The sequence below is a fragment of the Euprymna scolopes genome, chromosome 40 (genome assembly GCF_053919585.1).
Source record: "Euprymna scolopes isolate OS-2025 chromosome 40, ASM5391958v1, whole genome shotgun sequence".
Lineage (NCBI taxonomy): Eukaryota > Metazoa > Mollusca > Cephalopoda > Sepiida > Sepiolidae > Euprymna > Euprymna scolopes.
The window spans coordinates 30,786,561-30,799,631 of NC_136521.1; the positions used below are offsets into that span (position 1 = coordinate 30,786,561).

General features: G+C 32.1%; 1 protein-coding gene across 2 annotated transcripts in view; it reads left to right on the forward strand.

Annotated features, from left to right (window-relative positions):
* Positions 1-7,220, forward strand: part of LOC145265460 (uncharacterized) — a 317,648-nt gene extending 310,428 nt beyond the window's left edge. For both annotated transcript variants that reach the window (XM_080121322.1, XM_080121323.1), the window contains one exon: positions 1,641-7,220. In XM_080121322.1, coding sequence (XP_079977448.1) covers positions 1,641-1,790 — 150 coding nt within the window. In that variant the 3' untranslated portion in view covers positions 1,791-7,220. The remainder of the gene's footprint in view (positions 1-1,640) is intronic.
* The last annotated feature ends 5,851 nt before the right edge of the window (positions 7,221-13,071 follow it).

Genomic DNA, 13,071 nt, shown 5'->3' on the forward strand with positions numbered 1-13,071 from the left:
GAGCAATTTCCATAAAAAGTGTATGATCAGATCATATAATGTAGTTTCATAGTGGAAAATTAGAAGGGAGTGGTTTGTGGAGCTCAAAGTGGAGTCTAGGCCAAACCAAGCAATTCAGTCTTGTCTGTTACTGTACAGGGTGGAACGATAAAAATGTCGCCCCTAAAGAAAAAAAAACCACATTATTTTTAAACTTTTATTGAAAAAAATCAATTCAAGTAACTTGATTATGTAGTAGAGCTGTCATCCATTCAATGTAGCTGACTTCAGCCTCAATCACTGCCTCAATACAGGTCTGGAACTGGGAGCATGCTTTTCTACAAGTATCAGCGAATGGCAGCGATCATGCTGGCTTTGGTGTTGTGGGAGGTCATGTTGGTAATGTTCTTGATGTATGACTAAATGAAGTAGTCCAGCAGATTCAGATTGCATGAGGAGGGGGGGGGAGGTCAGTGAGAGAAGAGTACGAAGTCATAGCACTCCTTCTGACGTCAAATACTGCTGCCACCCCCAGATTCTGCCAGTGGCCACCTGATTGCACCAGGGGATCACCACATCCAGGTACACTTTGGTGTTGACTTTCAAATTGAAGATGTGAGGTGGCATGATGTCGACCTCATTTGAAACCACACCAAACTGTGACCAGAAACTTTGTTTTCATCACCCTGTTATTCAGATTTGCATTTTGAGGGTGCTGACAATGGTCCTGTTGTCATAATTTGGATCAGTAAAGAGCATGAGTTGTACAGTGGCGCATCTCTGATCTTGCTCGTTGAACACTGTGTCACTTTCAGACATTATAGAAGGCTCCTATCGCTCTTGGAATTTGTACACAACTGACAAACTAGTAGATAGTCTGCAAAAAAAAACAAAAAAAAAACGGTTTTCATCAAACAAAAATGGAATCCTGTCATCTTTTCTAGTGTGACAATTTTATTGTTCCCACCTGTATAAGTGACTTCATGGTGGTTGGAATGCTGAGGAATTGTTGGTTGCCTTTTGTTCATCAGAATTCATGACCTACACATCGGCAATGCTGCCATCTCTGCAGACACACAAAACCAACACATATATTAAATGTGCATATGTTCAAAAACCAACACATACATTGAATGTGCATATGTTCAAAAACCAACACATATACTGAATGTGTTGACTCAGAAAAGGTGTGGTTGGAGATTGTGCAACTCTTGTGGGTTTTCATTGGTGAGCGATCAAGTACAGAATTAATAAAAGTTTGCTTTTTTTTACATACATACGATCCTTATTTTGAGTGTTGTTTTCCATGAGTAGATTCTCCAGTAATTGTGATCTTCTGTTAATTCAAGACAAATAAAACTCATGATTGGAAACAGACTTGTGGCTGTTTGAAAGGTTTTATTCGGAAGAGGAGTTTGTTTTCAAGGAGAGAGACTAAAATTAATTCCTTATGAAAGAAAGACTAATATTAATTCCTTCGTATTTAATTTTCTTACTTAGCCTTAAAAATTTAATTCAAGGTTTATTCAAATTGCGATTCAATACATATTTGATGTGTTGTTCAAGGCATATTTGAAATGTTGCTCAAGGCATATTTGAAGTGTTATGTCAGTTTCTATTTTATCAAAGCATTTTTCTATTCCCTTGTTTTATTGTTTCAGGTTCATGCCTCTCCACAACGATATCATGCGGCATATGTTGGAGCGTGTACATTATGTTCTTCGCCAGAGTTTGAAGAATCTTGTATAAGCAGTGAAGAATGGAAGACAGACGGTGCCAAAGCGTTCCAAAAGTGGAAAATGTCATCATGAAGAGAAATAATAACATCTTGGAAACATCCTCCCTCTCCATCTTGATGGTTCTTTCATCTTCATGATCCGCCATTCTGATCCCCTCATTTCAATGAGGAGAGAAAAAGCATGCATTACTTTCTTCGAAAGTGAAGCCATTTTATTCTTCCTTTTTTTTTAACCTGTTATAAATGTGCTGACATTTTAGGCTGAGTTATCTCCCTTGAAACTCTTTAAAATATGTGATCATTTTAATTGTGTTATAGAATTATTTAATTACGTTTGAAAAAAAATTATATATATATATATATATATATATATATATATATATATGAATTTCAATTAAAAACGGTTATAAACCAAAACAACACGATTTTTAAAATTTATTTTTTAACTTTTAATTAAAATCAATGGCACCATTTGTAATTGTACCTATTTACTATGCCTCCCCACGGGACAGAGTTAGACACCAGGGTCGTTTTTTAACGTGGAGAAACGGTACAAAAATAAAAATTGTAATTTGTAATTGTAATTCAAATATCTGCAATGCTTTCTAAAACATGACTTTCATATATATATATATATATATATATATATATATATATATATATATATAATAGCAAAAAGTATACACTTTAGGAGCAACAATTTATCAAAGCTGTAATCTTCTTTATTTACAGAAAAGCAAAGAAATAATTTTCATTTCAAATTTTGGCAATTATGCGAAAAACAATAAAAATATAATTGCTATGGTGTTATTTGAAATATTTCCATGCAATGTGTGTGTGTGTGTGTATGTGTATATATATATATATATATATATATAATCATTCCAGGGAGTCTTTGTTTATGGGAGTTAATCCAAGGAATTCTTACTGTGTTTATATAACAATGCTAAATAACAAGTTGAGTTATATATTTATTTAGTATAAAGATTTTCTACCAGATCAAATTTAAGACACTAACTTTCTGACTTAAATCAGCAATAGATATTTAAAGATATAAAAAACTTGAAGCGTAAAGACTTTTTCCAAAATTTTTGAATTCAGCATCAAATACTCCAAGACAGGTTGATATACTGTAAAATAAAACAACACACCCAAACTCAATGATATATTATTTGAAGATATAAAGAACTTGAAGCATAAAAGTTTTTCCAAAATTACTGGATTTGGCATTAAATAATCCAAAAAGGGTTGATATACCGTAAAACAAAATAATCAAACCAAACAAAAATCAAGCATATTTAAAAATGTAAAGAACCTGAAGTATAAAATCAAAATGACTTCATCAGATATTAAATAACCTAAAAAGGCTTGATATGCAATAAAACGAAACACCTTCTCTCCAAATAAAAAAGAAAAACAAAAGATTTTGGGCTAAATATTTGTAGATATGTTTAAGTTCAAGATGGCAATCAACTGAACTTCTGCAGATTCTCATCTGTGGAAACTCAGCTGAAACGTGTTTGCGAATATGGAGTTAAAACATTTGCTAAATTAATATATTTTATCTACTTGTTATTGAGTATTATTTTATAAACACAGTAAGGATTCACTGAATTAACACCTATAAACAAACCTTGAGTTAACCACCAATGACTTAGTTTCTTAAGTAAGTTGTGTTATATATAAAATAATTAAGTAAATAAACAATCAAAAATAATTAAGTAAATAAACAAACAATATGTAGACATGACGTTTTTCATAATAGAAGGCAATAGTACCTACATAATATACAGACGTTCTAAAAAATATATTCTTTTAATTAAAAAAATAAATAAAGTGAAAGAAAATTCACCAATTTTTTCATTAGTCATCTTTTTTTGGGGGGGGGGGGCTTTTCATCTTTCTCCTATTTTAAGAGAGTAAACGAGATGATTTTATTAATTATAATCTAGATATTAATGTGTCGTTTGGTTTAATGCAGACCAACAGGGGCACCTTAAAGGTATGTCTCCATCCTAACAGCTTCCTTTAAACAGAATAAATATTTTCAGGAAAAAAGCTGAAGCAAAGAATACTATATCCATGCCAATAACATATTGAGGAAAATTAACAACAAAAAAAAAAATAGGCTGGCTTGAATCAAATAGAGATATGTCAGACGAATTGTTATTTGGTCTGCTTTTAAAAATGTGATTGACATCATTTTATAGATGGTGCTTTGAACAACGTACATATTTTAATTTCTTTTAATAAATTTCTATTTCTGAAACCTAGCTTGGTATATTTTTATCTATCTGTCTATCTTTATACACACACACACACACACACAAAATCAAATAGATATACTAACGATCTGCATGTTTGAACTAAAATCGACGCATATCTGAGGAAGGGAAATTTTCATTAAATATCATACAATACAGAACTTCTATTCTACTATAAGAAAGAACGTAAGAACCCAATGCAAATATAAAATATAAGAATAAAAATACATAAATATCAATAAAAAATGATTCTGCATAGCTTATTTCACCATTTTAATTTCCTTCAGTTTGTCTATCCATTACACTTCTGCATTGTATTGCCTTCTATAAATTACCTCTCTCTCTCTCTCTCATATATATATATATATATATATATATATATATATATATATATATTATAGAGTTCAAATTTGTAAATTGATTGTTTACTATTAAAGAAACAGCTATAGAAAATAAAAATGCTTTCTCATGAGAGATTCATTTTCTCTATCTGCCTCTTTTTACATATATTTTTTATATATATTTATATATATATATATATATATATATATATATATATATATATATATATAATATGGCATAATGACGTTGACACACTGGTTTTCATCAGATCACCAAAGTTAAGCAATGTTGAGCCTGGCTAGTATCAGATGGGTAACCATTTGGGAAATCTAGATGCTGTTCTCTCCACTTATCTTGGCATTGTTTCCAGTCGTTTTGAACCTCCACTTGCCACTAGTATTTAACAGTACTGACTCGGGAGAAGTGTGGTTGGAGATTGTGCAACTCTTGCCAGAAAAATTTAATGCGCAGACACCTTTACATTGGGTATCCATAGTCTGTCAAGACTGAAGAAGCTACTTATATATACGTATCCAGGGTTATCATTAAATTTAGTCAGTTTATTTAATTGGTAAATAGTTTGTATTTAATTTCAAAGTGCTCGATACTCTAACAAGTAGAGCAATTATAGTATTAATAATATTATTGAAGCTTAAATCTCCATAAGAAATGTTTGATCTTTCGATTTCATTACAACGAAATGTTTTTCTCCATCTGGCTTTGATTAGATTGTAAGGTTGAAACATTGGTATATATGTGTTATCTTTGATTATAATAATTGTACTATGTGTGTGTGTGTGTGTGTGTGTGTGTATATATATATATATATATATATATATATATATATATATAATGAGAGGCTTACAAGAAGATTAAATTAAAATGACTATTTTCTATAGAAAATCAAACAGGTATACTAAAGAATTTAAAAATGATATAGTACAAGTCAGTTTTTACCAAGGAATTTAATGCAATCGTTTTCAATATTTTCTATGTTTATAGATTTCAAGAAATTTATAAACATTGATTTCTGTATTCCTTCTTTAATTTTTCAAGGTAAAAAAGTATTAACTGCTGCTGAAATTTGAGAGCGAGAGAGAGACGAGCTTTTAGACAGGAAAGAAAAAAATTCTGTTGTTGCTAATAGCATGTTTTTGCTTAAAATACAAAGATATTTTTGCCACCTTTTTTATCTCCCTTTTTTTCATGACTTCTCATTTTCCATGTTATATAATGTGTTTACTTTATTAGAAGCTTATTCATAATTGGAAATGAATTTATACACAAAATACAGATGGAGAGAGAATAGAAAACGAGGGCGGTGGAGTTCTTGAAGGTGGCACATATATGGGGAGAAAAGCCATTAGTAGCTTAGATGAGGTGTGGATATGGCAAAAGGGATGTAGTCAGTGCCACTATGGGAAAAAAAAAAGAGTGAGAGTAAAATAAGAGATACATAGATATCTCTGAAGGAAAATTGGTTATGAAGGGAGGTAAAAAAAAAAGGGGGGTGGGGGTAGAACCTGTATGGGAATTAGTAGGAAAAATAAAATGGAGTAACTGTTATCCTATCAGCCATTATCAAAGGAATCTTTGTCAAACTTGAGAATCTTAATGGGATTCTGAATTGAACCCCTTTATTTCATCTACAAAAGTAGATTGTTCTCGTTCTGTCAGCCGTTACTAGGTGTAATTTTTATTATTCAAGCTATAATAATTAAGAAGCTAAGCTGTAGAACATCTCTACTGGTGCTTTTTAACTGAAAATTCACCAAACATTAATGTTATTAACGTTTCTGAATTTTTGTGATGAGGATTGGTTATTCATATTATTTGGATTCATCGAACTACTGTTCTCATCTTGAGTGTGATTTTCACAATGATTCGGTCGATGTAACCTCTGACCTTCTTCAGATGTACCTTGTCAAATTCCGAAATGTTTCTGTTGAACTTGGGAATTTGGACAGAATTTCGAGCGGAACCAAATTCCTGAGTTCGGCAGAAACATTCTCGAGTTTGACAAGATACACCTGAAGAAGGTCAGAGGTTACATCGACTGAAACGTTGTGAAAATCACACAAGATGAGAACAGTAGTCCGATGAATCCAAATAATATGATTCATGTTATTGTTTTTTTTCTCCTTTGCAAAACTTAATCATGTTCTGTAAAGTCAAAACCAAAACGTTTCCTTTGCAAAAAGACACAAGCAAACACTATAAACATTTAAAGATGTAAAGAACTCGAAGTGTACAACTTTTCATAAAATTACTCAATTCAACATTAAATAATCCAAAAAGAGTTGATATGCCATAAAACAAAACACCCAAACCAGACTTCTATTGGTGATGGCTAATGAAACAAGGACAATCTACTAAAGTGGATTAAATAAAGGGTTCAGTTATAAATTCTGTATAGTTTCCAGAAAAGTTTAGCAACTCCTAAGTTTGAAAATGATGTAGTGGTGTTTACATCAGCCGAAACGTGAATATAACAATCCATCTAAAACATTTATATTTATTTTCGTCAAATGGTCTAATTAAATCACTGAAATATATTATTTTCTATAAAATTGTGTGGCAGCCATGTTGGATTTTGGGAAGCTTAAACTGAAGTGTCACCAAACATTTTCCATCCATCTAATTTAAAGTGCTTTCCACTGCGGTAATATTTTTTATTAATTTTTTTTTTTAATTCAAAATATAAGTTTTCACGCTTCTTTCTTTCTTTTTAACTCTGTTACTGTGTTTCTTACAATTTATTTTTTCAATTTTTTATGGAACTTTTGGTATTTGTCTCAAGAAAATAAAATGATGCTTTTGTTTCGTAAATATTAAACGCTATACTGCTGATATGATTTCAAAAAGTTACTAATAAATAATTGATAAATTACCAAAAACTGATATTTGAGTGCTTTCTTTGTTTGTTTCACCATTAATTGATTGATGACTGTGTGGTATTGTCTCTAGTTTTAGTAGAGGCCATTTTGGCCTCTACTAAAAATGTTGGTGTTTCTTGGTGCTATCTCATTGGGTAGTACCAAGAAACACCAACATTTTCATATGAATTGAGTCAAAAGTTATATTTGAGTGAAGGAATACTATGAATGGATATGTATGGAACATGCATGCATATAAAAATGGAAATAAAACGAAACATTGAGAGAATAGAGGGTCACCATGTAGTAAGTGCAACCTAAAACATAAACAGTGGTTTGTAAACGAAAAAAAAAAACCCAGAAAAACGAAAGCTAATAAGTAGTGATGTGACAACAGCATATTATTTTCATTGTTTTGACTCAGTTAATCAACCGAGAACCACATCACTCGATAAAAACATAAAATATTAACTGATATATACTCGAGAGTCAAAACAAAAAAGAATATTCTGTTGTCACTGCGCTACTTATAACAAAACATTTTTATACAAGAAATAAGAATATAAAGTTATTTTCATGTTTGTAAATTTTTATACTACAACACGTGTTTGGTGAATAAATGTGTTCATAGCAAAAATATGCATGCGTAAGTAATATACGTAATGTGAGTATTTGGCAGCATGACATTGTGTGTATGAGTGTGTGTGTGTATTGGGTTTACCTTGTTCTTATTAGTGCATATATAGCTGTGAGTAGTCATTCGTTTCTGTTTACCTGAATCTTGTTAGTGTGTAAGCATGTGCGCATGAGGTGAATAAGGCTGGTATGTGAGTCATTGAGTCCTTTCTGCTTCCTCTGATCAAAGGTTAGAGTGGGTGGTGGTGTTAAGTAGTGCTTTGGTACTGGGTCATGTGGTTGACTTGAGAATTTGATGTCTCTCAGGACTGCAAACTTTGGCCCACCCATCTGGCCCATCAAGGGTTGCTCTGGTCTCATCGGCGAAAAGAACATTTTCAAAGCTAGTTTTCATGTATTTCTGAGCCCAAGCCAAACGTTTTTGCTGATGAGTTTGGTTTAAAATAGGTCTTGCTATGGGCTTAATGCTTCTTGCAATTTCGTTTAAGACATTACCAACAGTGTGTCTATGTTATAGTAAGGTTCTTAAAAAATTGTGGTAATTTTTTTTTTTTTTTTTTTTTTTTTTACTGTAGTTTATAATAATAATAACACAAACATCTAGTTTTTTAACATTACAAAAAATGAAAATGCGACGATGATTGTAGAGGAATCGTAATTTTTATTTATAAAAAAATAAATAAAAAAACTTACCATAACATTTACTTTTTAATTAAAAAAAAAAAAAGTGCAGGTACTTTTTAAAAAAATGTTTTCATCTAATGAAAATATCGTTGGTTCAATGGTTCATTTGTTTTAGCTTAATAAATTGATATGAAAACAGAAACGATTCTCTTTATAGTCACAAAGACTACATTTTGTATCATTAATGTTATCAACTTTGTTACATAAAAAAAAAAAATTCGTCACAATTTTCTTTTTTTTTAATGTTTTGATTTAATAAAAAATATCGCCAGATCGAGCGTCCTAAATTATAAAGATGAAAAAAGGAATGAATCTCTTAGGAAACGAGAATTGTCGCCCTCTGCACAATAACAAATTGTAAAACAGCGCCAGTTTTTTAATGTGAGGAAAATCCAGCTCCCCAAAAACGGGCACTCTGAACAAAAATAAAAATTGTCTCACTCATAAAGGATTTCTCCTCCACTGGCCGAGGACAGAAAAGGTGAAATGTTGCATCAGACCACATCATACTGCGATCTTGGCCTTCGGGCCAAGAAAGTCGTTTAAATATTCATCCTTCTAAGGGAGATAACTTTTACCAAAAAAATAAAAATAATTCCCCTCCCCTTTGGTTTTGTTTATTACAATTTTATAACCCTCTCCCAGAAACTATAACTTGCCGATAAAAGGTTTAAACTAAATATAGTTGGGAAATAAACACCAAATAATTTATCTGTGTGACATATTTGCGTTATTTAAATGTTTCATTAACTTTTTATGCATAAGAGACAACGCAACGTGTGCAGACAGTTTTATATAGCAACAGATAAAATGGAATTCGTGTGTAAGGTTCGTTTTGACGGAGTCTCTTTAAAAATCTACCAAAAATCAGTATGAAATTTTCACCGATTATTAAGTGAAGAATAAACTTTATAAAGGTGCATTTTTTTTTTTTTTTTTACAGAATATATAAAATGATAAAAACGGCGGTGGAAAGACCTAAAAACTCGACGTTTCGCTGCAGGTTTTTTCAAGAGTAAAAATGTAAAATGCTCTATATTTTTGCTTAACCCGTCCCCATCTACATTTGTGGTCACTCCTACCCTTCAAATAAAAAGCCAGAATTAAACATACTTCCCCTTTCTTCTGTACCTAGTCCCACATTCACTGGTACTATGCAAGTGGTATGGTTGTTAGATCAGTCATGCTAATGGGGAAGCCTGCTTTTTTTCTCAAATCCATCGATGAAGCTGAAGCTCCTCATTAACTTTGATATAGCTCTGCAATGACTTCGACTTTTCATCCAGTTTCTGCAACACAATGACTTTTTGACATTTTATCTGTACCACAAATCCGGGATGCAAGTTGGTTAACCTACTTCCTGTTCTTTTGTTACTTATCGTTGTCTTTTCCCACTTCTCGTTATCCTCTTTAAACCTACCAGTAATTCCACTGCACTTGAATTGAATTGCACTCCTTTTCCACAAACTGAGCACAGGAACCGTCCTTTGGGGGGGGGGCATTCCAACACTTCAACCACTGATCAGCACTTTGATTCTTAGTAACATTCAATCTCAAGACTTTACCTTCCAATGGATTCCTCCATTCTTTAAGTAGATCTTCCGTTGTTTCACAGATAAGTACCAAATACAACAGCATCTCTTCCAGACAACTCGTACAAAACTCCTTGGGCAATGCCTCTAAGACACAAATGAAAAGCAGCAAACTTAGAACCCTGATGTAATCTCACTTTAATATTAAACATGTCACTAAATGTGCTGTTAATTCTAACACAACGTTGGACATTTTAATACATTCCTTGTGCATTAGATGTTCTTGCAGATACAATGGCATCAACAGTAAATATATAGATGATGTCAGAGAAACAATATATTCCTGTGACAGATTGCTTAAATTGCACTCAATCACAAAGGTGGGTTATAAGGTTGACGAAGTCTCTTTAAAAACCTACCAAAAATTAAGTAATTATATAATCAATTTAAAGAAAAAAAAAAAAAAAAAGATCCAACTCCATACAACCCCTTTAGAAATATAGTATAATCACAAATTTACTTTGTGGTGAAAATAATGATCTTGCTTCCTGCTTCATTATCTTGTTTAACTTTTGGAGTAATTCTCGTTTGAGTAGATCTCTGGTTGGAAGAATGTATTTGTTTTTCTGGACATTAGTTTCTGTTTCGTTGTTTTGTTTAGCTGGCATATTCCTGTGATCCAACATTGCAAGATATGAATAAGCCTTATCTTCCATCGTTTCTTTGCCATCTTCACCGCAGATTTAACTTTTCTATTTACCTTGCTGTTGTAAGGACTGACAGGTGTGTGTAAAACACCACTTTCTTGTGAAGGTAGAAAAGTCCTGGCTATAAAATTGGGGTCCATTATCAGTGACCACCTGATCTATGAAAAACGGTGTTCAAGTTGAGTAATAGCTTGTGTAGCTGCAAGATAATTTCTCAGAAGTTACTCATACAATATAAACAGGGTATCCTCTCTTAAGCTACCCATAATTCCACTGCACTTCTTGTATACCCAATACTTACAAGTACCACAAAAGACTGAACTGCACCCAATTCCTTTTCTGGTGCTACCAGATCAAGCTGTCTGAAGATATTGGCTTCCTGAAATAGAATGCACCTGATATTGATGCTTTTTGTTTTTCTACTTCCTTTTGCAAAACTTTATGCTCCACCCCCCACCTTCCCTTCATATCTCCCCCACTTCCTAACCGGTTTCCTAACTTAAAATATACCAAACATTAATACTGTAACCCTTTTCCCTCTCCTATTGCAGAACTAATACATGTTCTGCAGGGCAGGGAACACAAACGATAAAATCCACTAAAAAACAACCAAACAGTACAAACTAGTCATGGAAGATACAAATAGCTTGAAGAATAAAAACCTTACAAAAGAACTGAATGCAACATGAATACTATATCCAAAATATCTTAGTAACATTTAATCTCAAACGTTTACCTTCCATAAGATTCCTCCATTCTTTAACTTAAGTAGATCCTCCATTGTTTCAGAGAAGTACTAAATCAACATACAGCAGCATCTCTTCCAGACAACCTGTACAAAACTCAGAACCCTGATGTTAAAGATGTCACTAAATGTGATGTTGATTGTGACAACTTTAAGCATTTCTGTACATTGCTTGAACAATCTGATGCTCAAAAAGGAAAAAAGATTTAACTATGTATAATCCCTTTAGAAATATGATCAAAGTTAAATGAGGTTAAACTTAGTCAGTAGTAGCTAGGTGACCATTTGGAAATACTAGGTGTATGTAGGAAAATAACACTTTTCTGCAATAACTGCATAATCCTAATGTCGTCATCTCTCATGACATCGATATTCAAGAGACTGGAGACCAGGTGGGAATTTGGTTATCCCTTTCTCTTTCAGAGGAAGCCAGTTCAAGCCGCTTAGGCTGAGTGCCACTTTAATGTGTTGTCCTCACCACTATTTTAGGTATGCTAAGAATTTCATGAAACCCATTTGTTCCTCTTTAGCTCATGTTCAAGAGCTCTCACAGTTGTACTAAGATCCAAGTCTTTACAACATTCACTCTCAAGCCTTTATTTAACTTGGAGGAATGCTATAGAAAGCAGAGACGTCCATCAAATCAAAGTAGAGTATGAGAGAACCATCACTTAATTAGCGTTTATCATTCATCTTTTGTGAGTTCTTCCAATGTGCATGCTGACAAAGGATTTGGTTCTTGACAGAAATTCACCAGAGGTTAAAACAAATCAAAGAAAAATCTGTATGATGTACATACCTGTGACAAAAATATCGTACACCAAAAATCATGTAAATTGATCAAGTAGTTTTATTTCAACAAAAAAAATTTTTTTTAAGTGATTAATGGAAATAGTAGTCATTATAACAAATCAAGTATGTTTTTCAATTTTTTCTCAAAATGGCAGGCAAATGACAGTCACTCTTTGGATGCTCATAAAATTTGATTTTCTTATATAAATCAATCTTGAAAGTGAATGTTACCAAGACCAACTACTTAATTTACATGATTTTTGGAATATATTTTTATTTCATCAGATACATCCATCATTTTTTTTTTTTTTTGTTATGGGGGTGGATTTTCAGAAATTTTAATTATAAAACATGTTTGTGATTATGAGCTATCCTTGTTCTCATTGAAGTGTTAATATGATGGACCTACTTTGAGGTTAGGATATTTTAGTTAGTGCTACAAGAAAAAAAATTTTTTATTGAAGCAAATAGCTTTTAAAATAGCTACCAAATTTTATCAACGAGTTTATCTGATTTTTCAATCGTTGACAGGGCAAATTAAAAATACTTTAATCTTACGATTAACCCTAAGATAGGTGGCGACCATTATTTTTTTTCCTTGGTTCATTCTTGGGGGAGGGGATGTTACCACCTGGACTAAGGGTATTTATAAGGTATATTTTGTTCAAAACATAAAATCAAAATTTATTAAAAATTAAATTTAAATATTAAAATAATGGTGTATCCAATAAAAAATCTTGTTGAACAAATTATCTGTTATACAATAAATAATTTTT